We start from the raw sequence: 22500 nt of genomic DNA, 5'->3' as shown, positions 1-22500 counted from the left end.
GAGCTAGTTACTTGCCACATGAAATATAAATTAATCAATTCGAGGCCTCCTCATTTCTTAAAGAGAGCAGCTAAAAATGCTGAAACGACGAGAAACACAATTTCTCAAAAAGAATCACTGACCGTATGCAACTTCACTGTCAATCAAACAAATTAGTTCCAGTTTCCAACCCAATTGCAAACACTGCTGACCAGTTTTTAAGCAGGACCTGTTAGAGAGCATTTCTGAGAACAGATAACACCCCCTGCAGAGTGCAAACTGTTATCTACCGATATGATTTTAGAAAAAACAGACAGAGAAACAAAACGAACAAATTCCTCAATGGGTGATGGTCAATAAAAAGGATAATTAAGGTTTTCTCGCATAATATCTAACAGCATACCTCAGTAACCGATGCTTCTGATTGTGATATTGCTATAGGCATAGTAATTATGGTCCGATCACACTCCAGCTCTGTTAGTCGCTCGTATTGAGTCTCAGCCCAACACGATGAGAGCCAGTCCGGCTTGGAATAAATTAATAGACACGGTGTGTCGTGTGAAAAACAAATATCAGCAACAACAAGAAAGCGGAAGGGGCGCTTCCGCTAAACTGTTATGAAATTCTCTATTTCAACAGTGTCAACGTTTAAGTGTGTGTGATCATGCCATGATAGAAAAAAACACTAATCCATGCGTCAAATTACTCCGAAAGGTGAGTAAGGCACTCAGAAATCGTTTGCCCGGGTAACCGGGCTGGCTGGTAGACGCAAAACTGTTTTTCTTTCCTGGCTTTACCATTTAACTTAGATCTCGGCCAACCGGGCTAGCTCAGTTAAATATGCTGCATTCTCACTTTGCCAATCGCTCCAAGCCGGAATGCATTGAATATCATCGACATTTTGCTAACTGTTATCGGCATAATCGTTGTTTATGAACATTTCACAAGAATGATGAACAATTTGTGTCCGTAATATAGTCCGGGGGCACCCAACGACAATTTTCGGTGAAATATGTGTTCGGGAGAGTCAAGCTGTTGTAAGAATTTCGGTTCTGCGTTGCCAGACAACTATAGATTTCTTTATTAAAACATCAGCTAAAAGATTCGCAACCAGGGAAAAGTATTCCCTAACGTTTTCGGAAGGGACATTTTTGACAGGTCAAGTTTCGGATGAGCAAATGGTTCGCCGGAAAGTTCTCAGAAAGTAACGTTCAGCTAGCAATTTCCGAAATGAAGATATGAACATTCCCTAAACTTTTCGGACACTTCAATTTTCAGCAAAGATTTCTGAATATCAAATTCTCCTAGGTGATAAAAACATCTCTTTAGAGACTCTTAATACATTACAAGGAGTCTAGAAATGTCTCTCAAAGACTTTTGGATTAATTTGCTTGTTGGTGCCCTTGTATAGATAGTGTTATTAGGGTATTGTGCGAAAACCTCAACCATGATCCGATCCGGTAAACCAAGTTCGCAATCGATTTTTTGGGAGTAAGCTTTTACCTTGTTATTTTCCAAGGTTAATTTAGACTTATCAGTTATGCAGGGCCGCTGAAGGTAAAATGCTTTTGTTTTCTATATATTCGGGAAATTCCGATGATACTGATCTCGCGTATTTTTGAAAGGTTGTCATAAACAAAATCATTCTACAAAGTTTGAGATCGTGGTGTTCGGAACTTACAAGTTCATTATACTTTGCACTACGTATCATCAACGTTACAATATTCCAAAATTTGAAATAAAACCGATTTTATGAGAATAGCCTACTTAGGAAAGGAAAAAAATACCCTTAAAAGATATTTATGTAACAGTGCGTAGTGGCCAAAGTAGAGAAAGCTTCCAAGTTGGTCACTTCACTTAAACAATTATCTACTGCATTTTCCTTCGCATTTATTTATTAAAATGTCCTTTGAAATTAGTTGGAAATGGCATTTCCGAGACCCTAAACTTCAGAATTTTCAGGGGGGAGCGCGCCTTCAGACCCCCCTACTTTGGAGCCTTTGGCAATCGAAAATTTTTCGTGTGCACACACCTTCAAAATCTCACGCTACGCCCCTGAGAACTAACTGACATAGTTCGTACTTTGTATTTGAAATGTCACCAATATAGGTATAACTAGGGCATGTATTCTGATCTGATGGAGTTGACTTGAGCTTCTTCAGTAATTGACATGCAGTGCGGGCATTTTGACTTTACTGGTGCATTTCCTTCAGGAAGTAAGTTGTGGCAAAGATTAATGTTCAATTAAAACACTAGTTTCTACTGCTGCAGGGAAGATGAGAAAGAGGACTCGACTGAACTAATCAGTGCATTTTCTTATATCTATAGAAAGAAGTTCTTAGACCTTCAGTGTTATTCACGTTTTGCTGAGTTATTTTATTTTATCAGTTTCTCAACATTCCTTATTAGTATGCATAACGTTAATCGCGGAATTGCGCCAGATGGTGTTGCAGAAAACAAATGAATCATACTAGAGGAACGACAGAAGTTGGCTAGTGTGTTTGCGTTCCAGGGTAGCGAGATGCTCTTTCTTATAACCCATTTTACATATGCATGCCTATGGCAAGTGACTTCCTCCGTATTGTCCCAAATATTCTTCCCTCCGTCACAATTCCTTCCCTCTGGACAGTTCTCCATACCGCTGTTGACACCTGTTAATAGTGCTATATATATTCCCCTCGTGAAGATTCGTCAGGAGCGCTTTCGGCGGTTTCTTTATCGCTGACAACAATTCCTACAAATGTACGTAGAATCGATTTCCACTTTACACTCCATAGATAACAATTCCGCTCGTGCTTTAAAAAAAATAAATCTCTTTGACCATCAAAAAGATTTTTATTCCTTTTTTTTTTATCGTGCGCAAAATACACACGAACTCATCGTAAAATTTCTCACGGTGGTTCTCACGGTGTTGATGTGGAGAAATAAAAATAAAAGCCGACCAAAACTCGTTGTTTCAATGATGTAATGATCGATAGGTAATAACCAATCAAATCATTTTCCACACATTCCAGGAAATATCACGTGGTATTGAACATGATTATCAACGGTAAATCACAGACGCTCCTCTCCGATTTTTTTTTTGCGGAGAGTGGGAGGCTGTACACAGGCTATCCGAGGTCAGCTGTATTTTTCCTAAGTTGACTGCAGACCAGGTACTGGTTTTCGATTGGATTGCAGGCTCTACCCAGGTTAGCTCACCTAAACATAAACGAGGTTTCATCTTTCGCGCGCTTTCTGTGGCTCGACGCGGCTACACGGCCATACTACATCAACTATAGTTTTTACACAGTCAACGCTTTTCGTGTTCAGGTGGAAAACGGTTTGGAAGACGGCGGGTCTAAAATACACGTCACATTCCACAGGTCACTCGTTGCAGGTCATTGTTTTACCTTTTGGAAAGTAACCAAAACCCTCAATTTGGCTAACCCTAGGCCTAAGGTTGGTTTTTAGGCCTAGGGTTATCCATATTGAGGGTTTTGGGCTACTTTCAAAAAGGTAAAACAATGGCCTGCAACGAGTGACCTGTGGAATGTGACCTGTGTTTTAGACCCGCCGTTTGGAAGATGTTTTCTTTTTGCATTTTCCGCTGGTTTGACATATCATGATACCTGTGGTCCACACTGGTGACTACGCAGTTATTCAAGTCAAGCATCGGAGGGATATAAACTTAAAGATGAGTGTTTATTTTTAATTTGCTTGGAGCTCCTTTTTCTCTATATTGCAATTTTTGGCATATCTTTAGAAGCTCTGATAAGGTTACACGATGCCTGGAGGACCTATGTCTAGAACAGAAACGAAAGGAGAGCGAACGACAACGACAAAACAGAATACCAGTAATAGCTCATACTTAGTGGAAGAAGTTACTCCGGCTTTTTGTTTAATAAGAATACATGATGCAGCAGATAACCTAGTAACCTTTGTGGCTGTCTTAGTTGGTGTTTATAGAAGAATCCGCCTTACAAGAAGGGGTTTCTCTCTACTAATTAAAACATTCATTAATCAGTAGATAGTTTTGGGGAATAGTGTGTGTGTGGATGGTGAGTTGAGGGAAAATCATAGACAACAGTTATGGTTAGTCTGTAAAATGAGGGGGAGATGTTCACAAAGCAAACTCTCAACCCCACAATAAAGTTAACGAAATAAACAAACTCTGTGTGAAATTAAAATTGTAATCCCAGAAACAGTCAGATAGTACATGTACGAAAAACTAAATCACGTAGGAGGGAGAACGACAACGACAAAACAGAATACCAGTAATAGCTCATACTTAGTGGAAGAAGTTACTCCGGCAATTCTTTCCTTGGGAACTAAACCGTTTCTTATTTTTACAGATGCGTTATTTAAAGTGCTGGATGATGCGTATTTTGAAAGGTGGTTTAATCAGTTCTTCCTTTGTTCAGGAATGAAAATCGAATTTTTATTGTCAATTGGAATTGAATAACAATTATCTGTACTCTTTTGGACATAAAGAAAAAGTTGATTTGTTTGTTTGTTTTGCTCTAAAATGCGAGCGAATAAGTGCTTTTTAATCCGTTTGCCCAACTGGCTTTCGTTGTGCCTCGACAGTGACAAGAGAATTTTGCCCTTATTTATGTCATAAACACGCAATCGCGTCCCTAAGACTATGGTTGTGACCTGAGACAAATGCAACTGTCAAGGGTGGGGGAGGGACAGGAAGATACAAATCAACAATATTGAGCGGAAAACTGAATAAAACGACAGTACGAGGAATACGACGATATGACACGTGATTGCGTCGTAAGAATCATATTAAAACTCATCAACCGCTATTAACAAATTAATTCCACATAAATAACTATATCTGTTATACTGAAAAAAAATATGATTACCATGTTCATGTTGTTTTGATGCAAACAAATCAAACCTTAAAAAGTGAAAAAATGGAAATTTGCGCTCAACAATGTGCTCGGGACCAGCGAGAAATTAGCTACCCTTTTTTAGAAAGCTTTGCTTGTCGTTGTTAGTTCACGTATGATCGTGATGGTCATAAAATCCTTGATAATTTAATTTAAAAAGATTTTTATTTATGGAACTTCGCTACTAGGCTTGACCCCATTAGGGCTTTTTTAGTTATTTTTGCCGATGGTATGTCCTTGCCTTTCCGTTACGCCCCATTCTGTATTGTGATGGCTGCGTATATGTCGTTCAGAAATCTACTGAGATGCATTTATATTGCCAGTCTTCACCAATTGTGTGTAATATCCCATGTCATTCTCAAGCAAGACTTCGGGTTTGTCAAACTCCACAACTCGTCCTTTATCTATAACCAACACCTTGTCATAGTCCATGATGGTATTCAAGCGATGAGCGATAGTTAACACTGTGGAATCTTTGAATGATTTTCGTATAGCTTCTTGTATCAAATGATCTGTCTTGTAATCCACATTCGCAGTGGCTTCGTCAAGAATGATGATCTTGCTTTTCTGTAAAAGGGCCCGCGCTAAGCAGACCAGCTGACGCTCACCAACGCTGAAGTTGCTCCCAGACTCTCGCAACTTGTACTCAAGCTGGCCGGGTAGCTGCTGTATCACAGTTTTCAATTGCACTTCTTCTAAAGTTCTCCATAGCTCATGATCTTCATACAAAGAAAAAGGATCTAAGTTTCTCCTAAGGCTGCCGCTAAAAAGAACAGGGTCTTGAGGTATTACAGTCATAGCTCTGCGAGACGCTTGCAGATTGAGATCCTTGATGTTTAAACCATCGATGATAATCTGAAACAAAATAGAGTGAGTGTTCAAGCTCTTAGGTGGATCTCTTCAGTTCCAATCTAAATTATTTATGGTCTCCTTGGCATTTGGTTCCCAGCAGAATTAAACATGACTACTTGTAAATTCTTGTCCCCGGTGGCCGCGGTTCTTTTGGTCAGCATCAAACATGATGATCTAAAGTGCGCAGTCATAATGCAGACTTATTTTAACGATTCGCAGCAACTATAGACTTTATTCCAAAATGGCCGTCATTTAAATATTCTTTTGTTTTTATTCAAGTTAGCCCTTGATGCTTCGTTCTTGAGCTGAAAATTCAAAAGAATATTTTGCCTTGAACGAGGCATCAAAGTCTAATTTCAATAAAAACAAAAGAATATCTAAATGGCGGCCATTTTGGAATAAGGTGTATTGTTCTGAATGATTCACGGACTTTGTCGATCGAAACCAACCAGAAGTCGTCATCAATGTTTTGTCTAAAAGGGTCGCAGTCTCCGGCCTTAGGAAAAGAATGAGTACTAATAATAATGATGATAATAATAATAATAATAATAATAATAATAATAATAATAATAATACTGCGCAGGACTTTCCCCACTTCGTAACTTCCATTTAAAACAATATACAATGTATACCTACATGGATTTGTGAATTCTAAAAAAAAATGGCAAGATAAATATAATAAACATGCTGATGTAAAAAGACCAAACTGTACTGTTCTTACCTTATATAGTAATACATTGAACGGTCGCTAGAACATGCATGAGGCAGTTAGAAAGCGAGTCGCTTTTGCAAGCAAGAACGAAAGGATTCATTTTTGCATAGATACATGGAGATCTTTTGCATGAAATCTCTTGACTGTCATGCACAAGATAAGTTGGAACCACTTCTTGGGTGACCCAGATGGATGTCAAAGCTTTCATTTAATTTACTGATACATCGAGTGAATATTATGGACATATAGAACAATCCTACCTTGCCTTCAGGTTCAGGCATACGAAACAAAGCAGCCACTAAAGACGATTTCCCAGCTCCTGTGCGACCCGCGATACCAACTTTCTCCTTTGGAGCAATTCTGATGTCAATGTTGTTCAAAACTTTAGGAGCATCCTTTAAATACGCCAAAGACAAATCACATAGAGTCAACCCTCCTTCGTATGGCCACTGTTCAGGAGGTAGTGTGTCGGTATTATACCCAGGCTCCGACTCGATGCTGGCGTAATTCATCACCCTTTCTACTGAGGTCATATGGTTTTCTGTATCTGATGCGATTCGGATGGCATACTGTGTGATATCCAGCATCTGGAAGATGTATGTTAGTGTCATACCTGCTAAAGCTGAAAAGAGGAGTAGGTATTTCAGGTAATATAGGAAAATGTCAGCGCCTCACTTGACTATGGTCTGATTTACCATGATAACAGTACAAAAGAGACCATTCTCAAAACCCATTTGATACGTTTGCAAGAAAGAGCAAAATAACATAAGAGCATACTTTCAATACAATTTTATTGCAGTCAGGTTTTACAGACAGCTACAGACCTTACAAAACAGCTTTGAGAAAATTATCATGTTACATAAAAGAGAAAATAATCCTGATAAATAGCCTCAGTGATGACTTGCTCATTTTACTTTAACTAACAAGGACCGTAAAAATTTCAGATACCTGGACTTTGTGTCACCAGTAAAGCTGCAACTGGCACAGCTAGAAAAAGAAAATTAACCAATGTGTTCCCGCAAACCGAAAGCCATCGTGCGGAGGCCTTTAACATCAACAATGCTGAACTGTTTTTGTCGAGGTACCTGATATCAAAATAAATAAACCATTCCTTCATTAATAGTTATCCAAGTTCAAATGTCCGTTCAATTGTATAGCTTCATGTTTTCTTGATTTTATTTGTTCTTCAGAGTGCTAGATTTGTGCCCTTGTCAATGGCGATACAAGACCATTGAACATATTTTAGTTAAAGAATAAAACCTACATAAGCCAATGCTTTAAACTTAGCTACCAACCTATAAAGTCGCTTAATAAATGCTTCTTCCATTGAAGAAGACCGGATTACTTCTAATCCAGCCACAGTATCCGCGATACAGGAGTACACAGGACTGCAGGTCATTGCTTCTATTCTCCTGATCTCGCGGGATGATCTCAAATAAAACTTGCCCAAGAAAATGAACAACAACATCAAAGGAGTACAAACAAAGAAGAGCCATACGTTGGAAATAGCTGAAAGAACACTGCCGCTGAACGCAAACAACAGCAATTGAATTGCAAAGAGGGATTGTCCTGGAAGAAGATCATCCATGCAGCCAGTGTCTTTAGAGAAGCGATTCAAAATGCGACCGACTGGATTTGTATCAAAGAACAGCGCTGGTGCTTTGATTATTGCCTCTGTCATCGCACCATGAAGGTTTTCAGAAGCCTTAAGAGCCGTGAGATAGTAACAAAACGATGACACAAGCGAGAGAAAGAAAGAGATCGTTACAATTGCTCCGTAAACCAGAAGAGTTGCGTGGCTCTTTTGTTGTTCGTACGGCATCTCTGTCATTCTTGAAAGCCACCAATAGGGTGCTGTCCACGATACTAGACATTGCAAAAATGGACAACAACACACAATTATTAGTGAATAAGGGATTTCATCAACATCTAACCTGTTGATAAGGGGAAAGATAAAACTCTGTCACCAGTGATTCTGCACTGAAGTGTAATATGGTCTGCCTGATAGAAAGGGCAAAACATTAAGTAAGATTGGTCATGAATTAAGTGGAACTTAAAAGGCAATGAAAAAAAATGCTTCTAAGTGATGTTTAATTCTTGCAGTCTACTGCAATGCATCAGATTTCTTTGCGTCAGTAGAAACTGTGTCCCTTCAGACGCACACAGTGGAGCTCGAGCATATTCAATAAAAGACAAAAACAGTGAAAAGTATAAAGAATCTAGATTATCGTGTGTGTTAATGTTACAGTTAAATTTAAATTCAGTTCAATTTTAATTTCAACCTAGGTCATTTCATTTTAAACTACATTGAAATTGATAGTAGGAAACATCAAGAAAAACTCACCAACTATTAGCAAGTAGCACATTTGGATGAAGGGGGGTTTCCTTTTCCATTTTATTAATTTTTAGCGTCACATAATCCTGAAGTTCGAATTTCTTCTTTTTCTTCTTCCCTTTCTGGTGTGGTGTATATGATAACTGCAAAAGGCAGACTTCTGGCTGCCTACAAATAGTGCTGATAAGCAATATTTAAGGCGAGGCACCCATTTCAAATAGTGGTTATAAACAGTATTTAGGTCTCAGGACCCATTTTTGAGCGGTTAGCTTTCAATAACTGTGATTTAGGGTTAGTCTGCAGTCCGCGGTCAGACACAGCTCTCCTTCAATGTCTGGTTCATCCACTTTTTCAAATTATTGACCATTCTCCTGCTCTGTATTTGATGTAGCTGTAAGTTGTCCACTCATTTGTGGCTTTTTGATTTCTTTTCTCCGAGAGATTCCGAAAACCACTTCATACGGCATTTTGGCAATTGTTCTGTGAATGGTCATCTTTTTTTTTTACAAGCGGTTTCTCCATTTGCGAAATGGTGGTTGTCGTGAAGGCTTGGAAATAGCTTCAACAGGGTTTCAGGGTTTCGAGGGCTCGAATCCTCGGAGCAGTGTGGAATGTTGTGGAAGCTTCAAGGTAAGTGGCACAGTCGGTTAGTAGTAAGAAAGGACAGTAAAGGGGAAGGAAAGGGAGAGACGGTAATAGGAAGAGGAAACGAAGACTAGAGAAAGGTGGAGAAAGGTGTTTTCTTTTTTTACTCCCCCCCCCCTCCTAAAAATCCAGGCCTCATTTTTTTAATTGTATCCCCCAAAAAAGGGAAAACCCTTTTTTAGACAGTTCACAATAACCTATTGTAGTTTTGAAAGAATTTGACCTAGGTTGAAAAAAATCGATCAACCTAAGGTTGAAACTAAATTAACCTGAATTTTAATTCAACCTTTAACATTAACAGCGTAAGTTTCATTTGAGTAAAAACATCACTAAATCACTACTTACCCTACTTACCACTTACCTTGGACTATCACAAAAAAGGCAAAAAGGCCAACCAACATTTCAACTGGAAGCGCAGCTCGAAAATATCTCCAGTATCGCCACCATTTCACAGATCCAACCACTCTGTCCTCTTCTGCATCATTGAGATCAATTCTCTCGTCCTTCCTTTCAACAGCAACAGGCTTGTCACTTGACCCTTCAAATGTTCCAAGAGACTGTGCCAGCGAATTCCACTCTGTGCATGTTCCTCGCTCCTGAGTTGTACCAGAAAAAACACCATTCTTCTGTATTTGCATTTCAATGCATTTGCATTCCTGGGCAACAATTCCATTCTCAAGCACGACAACATAATCTGTTTGTTTGAGGAATTGCAAATGATGGGTGACAAGAATCCGGATTCGCCCCGCTAAAAATTCTTTGATACATCTATCAAACAAATGTTTGCCGACCTTAGCATCCACGGCACTCAGTGGATCATCCAGCAGGTAGATGTCAGCATCGGAATAAATCATGCGTGCCAGGCTAATGCGTACACGCTGGCCACCACTTAGTATAACTCCACGCTGTCCAACTTCAGTCAGGTCTCCTTTTGGAAAGCTATCTAAGTCGATTTTCAAGTCACACACTCGAATAATCGCGTTGTACGTTTTCTCCTCAAAATCCTTTCCAAACAAAATGTTCTCTCGCATGGTACCAGAAAATACCCAAGGAACTTGGGAAAGATATGCAATCTTACCGATGCAGGATAAATGTCCAGAGGATAATGGAAGTTCCCCTAATATAGCCATTAGCAAAGATGTCTTTCCGCTTCCAACGGGACCTGTTATGCCTACAAGTTGTCCATTAGCAACTTTCAAGGTGACGTCCTTCAAGGAAGGGCAATCAAACGTATCGCTCCAGCAACATGATACTCTGCTAAGGATAACCTGTGGTTGACTTTTTGGAGAATTGTCATCGAGTCTTCGAACAGAAAACAGAACTGGTTTGTCATTTCTAAAGCTCTCAATTCTCACAGGACGAGGGTTGTACCTCCTTCCCTTGAAGAAAACTCCAAGTGCAAAGGGATTTCTTTCGTGTTTTTGAAACGTTGATGTATCAGAAATGTTATCAAGTAAATTTTGCACTCTTGCAAGAGCGGTTTTTCCTTCCACAATAAAACGTAACGATTCTCCGATGAATATCGTCGATATCATTTTCAGATTAGCTAGGGCAGACATCAATGCGAAAACTTGAAATGATTTCAGTTCAATTCCCGAGAAAAGAAGAGCGAGGACTGAAATTAACCCTGCAATTGGTGTGCTGGTGAAGAAGAGAGCGTAGATGCTTGAGATGACGAATCCTCGCAAACGATGAAGATATAGTTCTTTCCTACAATAGAAGTATAGGATCAAGTTAGGTTCTTGGGGTTACGAACACTAAAATAAATAAATAAATATCTTAATTTTTCTATAGCGCGCGAATCATACGACACAAATCTAAGATATCTAGTTTACAATATAAATATGATAAAGTGATGTAAGTATGAATAAAGTAACAATTATAGCAATAAAATTACACTGATGAAAATTACAACTGATCAGTAACTAATTATATTCTATTTAAGTTCATATGCCTTTTGGGAATGGTGACTTTTTAAGTCGTCTTTTAAAAGACTGTGAACTATTTGAACAGCGGACTGCATTAGGTAATTTATTGCAGAACGCTGGCGCAGCTGCAGTAAAACTACGATCACCAAGTGTGCGTAGAGTTTTTGCTCTGGGTGCAGGTGGTTGGAATAAAAATTCACTAAACGATCTTAGACTATATCAAGATACAGTCTTGTGGGTAATACGTTCGCTGAGATACGCTGGTGCAAGTCCATGAATAGCTTTGTAGGTAATAAGTAGGATCTTGAACTTGATGCGGTATTTGATAGGTAGCCAGTGGAGTCTTCTTAAAATTAGTGAAATATGATCGAAAGATTTACCTTACAAGTAAGCCTGACGGCCGTGTTTTGAACACTCTGGAGTTTCAGAAGTTTAGTGGCAGGCAGGCCGTAAAGAGTACTCTTGCACTACTTTAGCAGTAACGAAAGGAAACATTTTACGGTAAAGATTAACGGTAAAAAACGACGTTTCGACCGTGCTTCGGTCATTATTAAGTAAGTATGAGAATAAAATATTAAAAGAGAGAGAAACAATGGTGTAAAAATATGTAAAAGTGTGAAATCTATTGGAAAAACGGGGGTGTTAAAAACAATAGAAACATGCAGAAAGTCAGAATGTAAAAAGGGGGGCGTTAAAACCAATAAAAACATGCAGGAACTATTTAAAAACTTTACCACGAATTGAATCTGACTGTACATTAAGACTTATTCTCAGTTCATTTTTAAGAAATAGGAAAGAAATGCACAAACAAGTTTGACTGGCTTGTTTTTGAAATATTTTGATTTCTATTGTAACGTCTATGTTAGTTTTTTTTCTTTCACGATTTATTTTGTTGTCGTTGAACACACTGGTTCATTGAGAAACAATGGTGTGCTTAATCAACTGATGTTTCATATTTCTTTTCATAATCTATTTGCGCGTAATCAGTATCATGGGGTTTTAGATCCGGAATTAATACCACTGACTGCTTAGTTGACCTAATTGAACAACTTACTAAATGCTTTGATAATGGAGAATTCGCCGTAACACTCTTCTTAGACCTTAGCCTTTGAATCACTCTATTCTCTTATCTACATTGTCTCATTCTGGTGTCGTAGGAATTGAAAATACGTGGTATAAATCTTACCTTCAGCATAGAAGACAGGGTTTATGTGAACGGAGTTTTCTCAGATATTCAAGCTATCAATTTGGGTGTTCTGCAAAGGTCCGTTCTTGGCCCAATACTATTTCTGATCTACATTAATGGTTTGTATTACTGCTACCTCCTATTTTTCTATACGCCTCTTTGCTGATGACACTTCACTCCCTGCATGTGGGAAAGATCTTGATAGTTTCAGATCCGGATCGATCATATCAATAGTGAACTTCCCAAGATATATGACTGGCTTTGTGCAAATAAGCTAACATTAAATTTGAGTAAAACTAAATATATAATTATAATGTTCCAACCCAGGAAGAAATTAAACTTTAACCTTCATCCGCCTATAGTTCTATAGTTTTAGCTGGCCAACCGCTGGACTATTCTTTTCATGTTAAATATCTTGGTCTAATTATTGATTGATAGTCATCTGTCTTGGCATGGGGATCGGCTATTCATCGAGTTACGAGTTGAGTTGAGTTTGAGTTGAGTTTGAGTTAAGTTTGAGTTAAGTTTGAGTTAAGATTGAGTTACAGGTTTAGGTGTTTTTCGGAATTAAAAGTAGTGAATATTCAGTACAAGTCACTTCGAAAACTGTTTTTTCCGCGTTGAATTTGCATAAAATTTGCAAAATGGCATGGCTTTCCAATGATCAAAACAATCTTATAATTATTACACCTTTCACGGCATCATTCTCGTTGCTGCTGTTAAGTCTATCGACGTCAAAACGATGTCTTCTTAGAGGGATACATGGGCTTTATTGCTAAGCCAGTTAAAGCCGGCCCCGCGGCTATCATGAACCGTATTTGTCGTCCGGCATCACAAGAACGCCGTAAACGAAAGAGGAAAACATATGATGAAATGAGCCCGCATTACGCTTTTTGCTCATAACCGCTAAACTTCTAAAGACGATTGTCACGTTTCTACTCACTTAAGTTTTGTAATGTCTGTCTATCGTATTTGTCTTTGCTTCTGGATCTAAATCATCAGAAAGAGGTTCAGCCGAGCATTTAAGTAAGTGAACATGTTTGACCTAGTCACACATGTCGGAAAACCATTTCACTGCAAATTTGAAAGAAGAAATGCTTGATTGTTTCGCCTGGCCTTGATGGTATTACATTTTTATTTAAAGTGCTATTAAGTGGTAACTTTAACTGTAAGTTATGAAATTAAATGCATGCTAATCCCTACTTCGGTCCGCTATGACGTCTAGTTGCCTAGCTACAATCCCAGCCAAAAAGATGGTGACACCAATCCAAAACACAACCCCTTCCCCCTTTTCATTGATCGCGCTATAACTTTGGGCAGTCATGAGAAAAGTCAATAGTTTTTTTTCCCTACAACTTCGAAAAGGGGGGAAGGGGTGAACTTATGTGTGGCATCAAGTGTCCCCGAAATTTATGACCAAGATTGGGTGGGGTCTAAAACAAAGGTCACTTTCAGTTTGACGGGTCACTCATACTTGCATGTCATTGTTTTACCTTTTCGAAAGTAACCCAAAACCTCAATTTGTCTAAGCCCTAGGCCTAAAAGCCAAGTTTAGGTCTAGGGTTATCCAAATCAATTAGGGTTTTGGGTTACTTTCCAAAGGTAAAATAATGGCCTGCAACGAGTAACACGTCAAAAGTGACCCGTGTTTTAGACCTGCAGCCCGGATTGTGTCACGGTGCCCGGTTATAGGACAGTGTCAAGCGCGTTTACTTTGCGACTAGAAAGGTCATGAAAGGTCACGGGTGCGATTAACACTGTTTTTCGGAATCTATACTGGCCCCTTTCTAAAACATGACTTGTTACTAATCAGTGAAAACACTATGAAATGATGTTTGTTTCGCTCACCTTCTGTTTCCCGTATCTACATGGTAAGACTTGGGATCTTTGCGCACTCCGGGTTCTGGTTCTCATGCAATGGAAAGTTGATAGTTAACCGCAGAGTCGTCGGCAAGAGGTGATCTTTAATTATTAATTAAAAATTGTCTGTCTGGATCCCTACTCAACCGGTTAAAAAAAAAGGTCTAAAAACAAGTTTTGAAATCAAAGTATTGAAATTGAAAGTGTATCTATGATGTGAACAAATCACGATAGACATTTCTTTCTGTCTACACTTTTACCATCCTAAAACTTGCACCGCTTTAAATCATGTTGCATAAAGCAGTTTGCCGTTATTTCGCATTATTTATTTATTTACTTGTTAATTAATTTTGGTTTTTCGTGCACGGTTTGTTTTGTTTTTGCAAGTACATAAATGAGAACTGACAAAGTGTCAGTAAGGGAAAAAACGCGTTCCAGGTTCCGGATTCCTCCTTTTACATAAACCAACATGAGGCTCACTGATCATGAAAACCACGCTGCTGGACGACAAACGGTATGTTTCATCGTTTTAGCCGCGGGGGCTATAAGCTGGCTTAACAGTAAATCCCATCCTTAGCCTTACAACTGAAGACATCTTTTCTGCATCGCTAGAAGGAACAACCGCTCGCCGGTGGCTCAGTTTGTTATGCAGGAGATCGTGAGTTCGACTCCGGCCGGACCCGCAACACTCATGGTCTTAAAATAATTGAGGAGAAGGTGCTGCCTTTGTAATAACATCCGCAAATGGTTAGACTTTCAAGTCTTCACGAATAAGGACTATAAATCGCAGGTCCCGTCTTACAACCTTCAATGTTCTTAAACTCTGTGGGATGTTAAAGATCGCACACACTAGTCGAAAAGTGTACGGTGTTGTGGTCTGGTCTTTTTCATCAGCCTTGTGGTCGGCTTGGCATAATCTTCTGAATGGTTTACTGATCGATGACACCACATAACAGCAAAACAGGCAGTAGTCAAATCGAAGGAGTCCAAGTGCTGAAACTGGTAAACTGGTAAACAAGAATACTGCCGTGCATGAAATTTTAAGATTGTTTTGATCAGGTTAAAACCATTTCGCAAATATACACCTGTGCACTTCACGAAAACGGTGTTTCGTGGTCTTCTCAGTGACTTCTACTTAATATTTATTAGATTTAAGTGCCAAAAATGCCAAAAACCGTAACTCAATATTAACTCAATCTTAACTCAAACTCAACTCAAACTCAACTCGTAACTCGATCAATAGTCTATCTCCTTGGCATGACCATATTGAATACACTTGTTCCAAGATAAGTAAGAACAACGATGAAATTATATATGAATTGGATCATATATGAACTGCGGATATGAAGTCAAGTGAAGCTATGATCTTCGCAGTTGTGGACACAATTTTTACAATTGCGTAGAGAAAGCCTGAAAAATTCAGGACTTCAACGCGATTTGAACCCGGGGACGTAGAGATACCGGTGCGACGCCCTAACCAATTGAGCTATGAAGCCACTGACGTTGGGAGCTGGTCATTTGTGGGTTCTAATGTTCCCGTGAGGAATGAATCAACGATGAAATGATATATAAATTGAATGAATGAATCGCAGTTGTGAACGCAATTTTTGCAATAAATTGTGTTCACAACTGCGATGGTCATAGCTTCACTAGATTTCACATCCGCAGTTTATATAAGATCCAATTCTTGCCCTGATAGTTGGACAACAATTCTTAATTACGTGGATACTAAGAGAAAAGTAAAAATACAAAGAAACATAACACGCTATATGTAAAACAAAGAAAAAAATATATGACAAGTTAAACAGTTTAATACACAGACAGCCGTTATTAGGGTCGTCACGACGACCCTAATAACGGCTGCGAAGGAGACTAGGCAAGAATGGGACCGACACAAAAAACGGCTGCAAGGAGGCTACAGAGGCCAGGCAAGCTATTACTTCAACTATATTTTGCCCCATTTCTCGATCTCTTTTTCTGTTTCTCCATTTGTTTGTAATCCCCAATTTTTATGGGAATTATGAGAATAAACGTAAATTCAATTGGTTCGATTCACAAAATGTTTTGGAACGACTGAACAAGCTGGTTCGCAAGAAACAGGTCGATTGCCATAGATGGTTTTCACAGTGGTGTCATCAAATTCTAAAATCAACATCGCGAGGTGTTTTGGATTTTTATCTATAGGAGGTTGAAGACGACCTAGAAATAAATCTTATTTCAAGCTCCCAGTTCAATGACGTTTTTCGTTTCGAAAATTTCCGAATTGTTACCTTGCGTGACACCATGATACAAAGATTATTTGGTTGAAAAAATGTCTATGCCTATGAATCTCAGCAGTCTGAGCGTTTCAAGTACATTAGGAGATGTGTTCATACACGTGTATTTTATCTCATGAGCAAAAAGTAAGCGTTTTCATCGCTAAGTGAATTCCAGATGTTCGGCAAGCTATTACTTCAACTATATTTTTGCCCCATTTCTCGATCTCTTTTTCTCTTTCTCCATTTGTTTGTAATCCCCAATTTTTATGGGAATTATGAGAATAAACGTAAATTCAATTGGTTCGATTCACAAAATGTTTTGGAACGACTGAACAAGCTGGTTCGCAAGAAACAGGTCGATTGCCATAGATGGTTTTCACAGTGGTGTCATCAAATTCTAAAATCAACATCGCGAGGTGTTTTGGATTTTTATCTATAGGAGGTTGAAGACGACCTAGAAATAAATCTTATTTCAAGCTCCCAGTTCAATGACGTTTTTCGTTTCGAAAATTTCCGAATTGTTACCTTGCGTGACACCATGATACAAAGATTATTTGGTTGAAAAAATGTCTATGCCTATGAATCTCAGCAGTCTGAGCGTTTCAAGTACATTAGGAGATGTGTTCATACACGTGTATTTTATCTCGTGAGCAAAAAGTAAGCGTTTTCATCGCTAAGTGAATTCCAGATGTTCGTGTTGATTTCTGGCCGCCATATTGGTGCACAATGGTGGTGAACCTATATGGCTCCATATAAAATTCTATAAAGTTGCGTGAAACGCTTCGACAAATAACTCAGAAACGATGTACCGCACAGACCTGGGGATTGGTGAGGTGTTTTATGAATTTGTCTCCTACAACATTCCAAGTTTTTCGCTTATTTCATTAAACGGTTTCGATTTCATTTCTTTGTTGCGTGAGAGTGAAAACGCTCTATAAATGTCATATATGCAAATCGAGTTTTGACTGTCACGCAATAAAAAATAAAATCTGAAATCGTTGAAAGAAGGAAGCCAAGAAAATGAAATGTTATAAAAGACTAATGTCTGTCTGTTTGCTGCATCGTTTCAAAATTATTATTCAATTTTACAGAGCTTTGTGTGGAGACTCGAATCAACAAAACATCTGGACCTCAGTTTGCGATAAAAGCCCTCTCTTTTTGCTCGTGAACGGAACTAAATGAGCACAAACATGTCTTCGTCTACGGCTTATTATGCTTAATTTTCCAAAAAATCACAAGGCGAAACTGTTTTTCGAACCAGGCAGGTTTATCTCATTCCTCTGTCTTGGTGTCACGCAAGGCGAAAATTCGAAAATGCAAAATGCTGTACTTTCAAAATGAAAATCGCTACGTAACACTGGCAAAACATTTACTTCTAAGTAATTTTGGTATCGATAAGATAATCAGAAACTTCGCAGATTCGATTTTAAAATTTGATGACGCCGTGTGAAATCACTCTATAATGTTCACAGCGGAACGACCAAGAGCGAAGCAAGATCTAGACATAAACGTAGAAAATTCTCCTTCATCAAAGCTTGTCGTTCTCAAAGAAAAGTCATCTGCCCACTTTATCAAATACTTTCAGATGTGAGGTTGCTGTGTCAATCATCGCGGATGGAAAGGATTCCGAACTAAACATTTTCTTCTATCGTAAGCACTGAACTCCGTGGCCGAGTGGTCTATAGCGCGCGCTCAGAATGCTAACTTGAAAGAGGTGGAGAAAGAGTGAGAACTCTAATCGCCAAACGGGAGTTTAGGCATCCCACGGAATTACTGTACGGAGTTGTGAGTGTTTCCCCGGATCCCCGCTTTACCGAGGTTAATTCAATTTCCGCGGGGTATGCGCATTTGTGACTACGATGAAGAAAAGGGAACGGCTTCGAATTGTTACCGTGGCTCCCACACGCATCCCATGGAAACATAGAACAACGTTACTCATTTTCTTACAAAAAGATTCGCAACTGCGACCGTCGTTTGGTAAAGAATTTCACAATTTTACACCGCTGGAGCTTAGCCTATGTTTTAAGAATTCCGTCCACGGTTGCATGGGGAATAACAACTCTTTTTGTAGAATTGCACAAAGTGTAATTGCTACTGGTTGAATGTGAATCCGTAAAAATTTTCCTTAGTCTTCCAGGGGCTAGATCATTAAGAATTTTAAACATCATCCTAGCCTTAAGGACGGTGCCTACTAATTCAAAGGTATTTTTGCGCGGCTTACTGAATATGCGGGAAAAGCAGATCTTAACAAGTGTTATTGAAATCCAAAATGAAAATTGGGGGTAACCTTGCATTTTTCGAAGATAATTAATCAACAAAACTTGATAAAAGACTTAAAATACAAATCAATGTATGGCGCGCTTTTCCAAATTGAAGCTTAATTATCTCTGAAAAATGAGTGGTTACCCCTAATCTTCTTTTTGGATACCAAGAGAACTTGCTAAGTTGTGCTTTCTCCGCGTAGCTTTGAACCGCGCAAAAATAGCCCGGTATTAATAAGAATCACCCATAGGAAATCCGAGTATCTCGAGATGCGCAGAACGTATGCGCAATAACAATAGTAGGACCTGTCCTTGAGTTTGACTCTACGCTAAGCCAGTGTACCCCAACCAAGGGAGCGCAGGGCTATTCCTGACTGGTCAGGTTCATTTTTTCGGTCTGTAATTACCCCAGCACACCTGTTTTGAAATTTTTGCAAACCCTGTGCTAGTCCAATACCAAGACAATTCCATACTTTGCAACGGTAATCAAAGTGTGGCTGAACCAAAGCGTTCTATGCATATATAAGGGTTTCGTGGCCAAGAAAGTCTGTAAGCTTTTTAATGGCACCGATTGGGGACAAAACATTCTTCGCAATTTCATCTACGTGTTTTCCCCAGGCAAGAAACTCATCGACCTTTATACCTAGTGCCTTACAGTCTCTAACCCTATTGACTGTATCCTCGCCAATCAAAATATTTGGCTCCGTTAGAATATTTCGCGGTTTTTGTCTGGAATCACTTACTACCTACGCAGTTTTTGCGACTAATATTCATGCTTAATTTGTTTGCAGCAAGCCACTTCCCGACATTTCTAAGGTCATTATTAAGGCCCATCTCCGTTTCTTCAATTGTTTTGCCAACAGTGGTTTTGTCGCTGTCATCTGCAAATAACCAAGGAGTAGTACGCTCAAGGCAATTTGTTAGATCATTAATATATATCAGAAACAGAAGTGGGCCAAGAATTGACCCTTGAGGGATTCCGCACGTTATCTTTCTATTGTCAGAAAACTTTCCTTTTACCTGGCAACTTTGCACTCTATCCGATTTTAGCATGCGTTGCGCGTGTCCTTGGATGCCATAAGCACTAAGTTTTCCTAATAGAATCTCGTGGTTTACGTTGTGGAATGCTTTCTTAAGATCAAGAAAAACAACCAAATTATCATTTGGTAGAGCATTATCATCGACAGGTTCATTTACGTACTTATAGGAATTGGTCATTTTTTTGAGTATGTAACTGAACCCGTCGATGAAAGTTTTCTACCAACTGATAGCTCAATTAGTAGAGCACTCAGTGCACCGGTATCGCTGCAGAGGTCATGAGTGTGAAACCCGTTCAAGCCTGAATTTTCTAGGCTTTCCTTTCGTTACTTTAAATAGCGTTCGTAACTGCGATGATCTCAAAACTTAACTTGTTTCATTCCCGCTATTCAAATGTATGTCTTTCATACATTGTCCTTTCAGTAATAGGATGACATAAAATACCCTTCTTTTTTTAAGAACCTTTTCCAAGTAATTTGAGTAATTAAAGCATCTATATATGTGTTCCAAGCATCAATAAACAAATAAATTTAATTACCGGGTTGCCATATATGGTAATCCAGACTACGAGTAAAATTTGGACGTTTTTTTTTAATTTTTTCCATGTCAGAAAAAAGAAAAAGTTGCGCAATAGCTCTTTCCTGTCACTCCCCTGTTAAGTGTTGTCTTTGTGCGTAGAGTCTTTCGCGGGGTAGTAGAAATGCGTAGATTTTATCCTCACAGTAGAATATTTAATTATCCTGCAATGGCGTCGAAGTCATTATAATGCGAATGGATAATTTGTTAGTGGATCTTTAAACAGAATATACCATTATAGAGCTCAAGAATGGAACGTCAATTAAATAAACAAGACAGGCGGTGAAAAATAAATATCTGGAATCTTAAGAATGACGAGTAATGGACTTCGACAACAATTGCATTTTTCGCCCTTCGAGCGGTGTCAAAGTGAGATGTAGTTCTAATATTTTATCAGCTGAATTGTTATGTACAACACTGAAGTGGAAAATTCTTTAGTAACCTTTTTGTAGTTGGATATGGGTTTAACAAACTCACAAAGCTAATCGAACACCTTGAGTGGATCTGTGATCTCTAATGTCGGGCGAATTATATTTATTTGTACTCAACTCTGCACAGTCTTCCGGTAAAAAAACAATTGGAAATTTGACTAATTGTTGTTCCTCAAGAATTCTTTGAAAGAAAGCTTGCTGTCCATTTTTTGCTTCATTATTCAAGGAAAGGTTCTTCGATCAGTAAAGGGTTTGATCCTGAGATTCATTATTATTTAAGTTGCGTATCGGGTTTTTGACACGGAGTGTCACGGCTTGTTTGCACTCACTCAGCAAAAATGTTTTTTGTTTCAATAAAATGTTTGGCTTTTAAAGGTTTTTTTGAGATTTTTCTGTCTTTGAGGATTGATGGTGTTCGAAATGATTCGAACTTAGCTAATTTGCATCAGTGAGGGTTGATCTTTGTCTGATATGAGCGTTGCTTCCATTAAGATGACAAGAATGAATTTTTAGCCATTTTGTATTTCAAATGTTCTTTCTTCTTAATAGATAGCCGTAGTTTTGCAAGCCAGAGGATATTTGTTTAGTCATTCTAATGTAAAATGAAGTATATTTGGGCGGCGTTCTTGGTCAAATTTTAATTGATGCAACATTTATTTACAAACAGGTAGCTGTTTCAACAAGGGGGTAGACTTTCATATACCGGACTAATAAAGTGGAGGTCAAAAGAGCCATTGTGATTCCGATTAGGCTTTGCTAATTAGGTATTGTTATTGTTCTTTTGTTTTATGGACATTAATTATTTCGGATTCGGTATATGAAAGACCAGCCCAACAAGAAGATATTTGAAAAAGAACGAGATGCTTCTGTGAGGCATACACTGGGTTGCCTGTGGTACGTGCTACAGAAAATCAGAAGGCACTGAATTGTGTGGTATTGAAATACAGCATTCCAGTCTCTGAAGAATAACAAATAAAAGAGAAGCGAGAAACATTGGCTTCTGGGCTGACATGTTGATAATTAATCTCGTACCCAGATCTTCCACGGTCATACGGAAGGAAGATCTGGTAAAGTTCGATTTCGAGCATGCTCAGTGCCAGTGAGGCCCGAAATACGGGTTTTTCTATCACTGCGCATGTTTGTACTCTCTGTTGTGATTTTGGGTGATTTTGCGGAATAAACATGGATTTCGAGAGTATTCTTGAAGAGATTCTTTTGGGTAGAGTACAAGGAAACCTTAAACTTAAGCCGAAACAGAAAGAAGCGCTACAGGCGATTGTTTTTGAACGGTCGAGATTGTCTTATTGTCGGAGCAACTCAGAATCACTGAAACGAGCGCTTAGGCTTAATCAATAAACGAGTGCTATTTTCTTCACACGATCTCGTGAAAAGTGTAGTTAGCCAAACTGTAAATTGAAAGCTAAAATGTTAAAGAGGGTTTAGGCCTAATCACTGAAACTAACGCTTTGGCTTAATCAGTAAACGAGTGCTATTTTCTTCACACAATCTTGTGAAAAGTGTAGTTAGCCAAACTGGAAATTGAAAGCGAAAATGTTAAA

General features: G+C 38.7%; 1 protein-coding gene across 1 annotated transcript in view; it reads right to left on the bottom strand.

Moving 5' to 3' along the window:
• Positions 1-4136: 4136 nt before the first annotated feature.
• Positions 4137-22500, bottom strand: part of LOC137975113 (ATP-binding cassette sub-family C member 4-like) — a 31328-nt gene continuing 12964 nt past the window's right edge. The window contains exons 4-8 of the mRNA XM_068822176.1: positions 9765-11113; positions 7719-8289; positions 7372-7508; positions 6684-7045; positions 4137-5714 (exon numbers count right to left, since the gene is read on the bottom strand). Of these exons, the coding sequence (XP_068678277.1) occupies positions 5157-5714; positions 6684-7045; positions 7372-7508; positions 7719-8289; positions 9765-11113 (2977 nt within the window). The 3' untranslated portion in view covers positions 4137-5156. The remainder of the gene's footprint in view (positions 5715-6683; positions 7046-7371; positions 7509-7718; positions 8290-9764; positions 11114-22500) is intronic.

The sequence above is a fragment of the Montipora foliosa genome, chromosome 11 (assembly GCF_036669935.1).
Source record: "Montipora foliosa isolate CH-2021 chromosome 11, ASM3666993v2, whole genome shotgun sequence".
Lineage (NCBI taxonomy): Eukaryota > Metazoa > Cnidaria > Anthozoa > Scleractinia > Acroporidae > Montipora > Montipora foliosa.
Note: the sequence above shows the minus strand (reverse complement) of the source record. Positions and strands in the feature narration are given on the sequence as shown.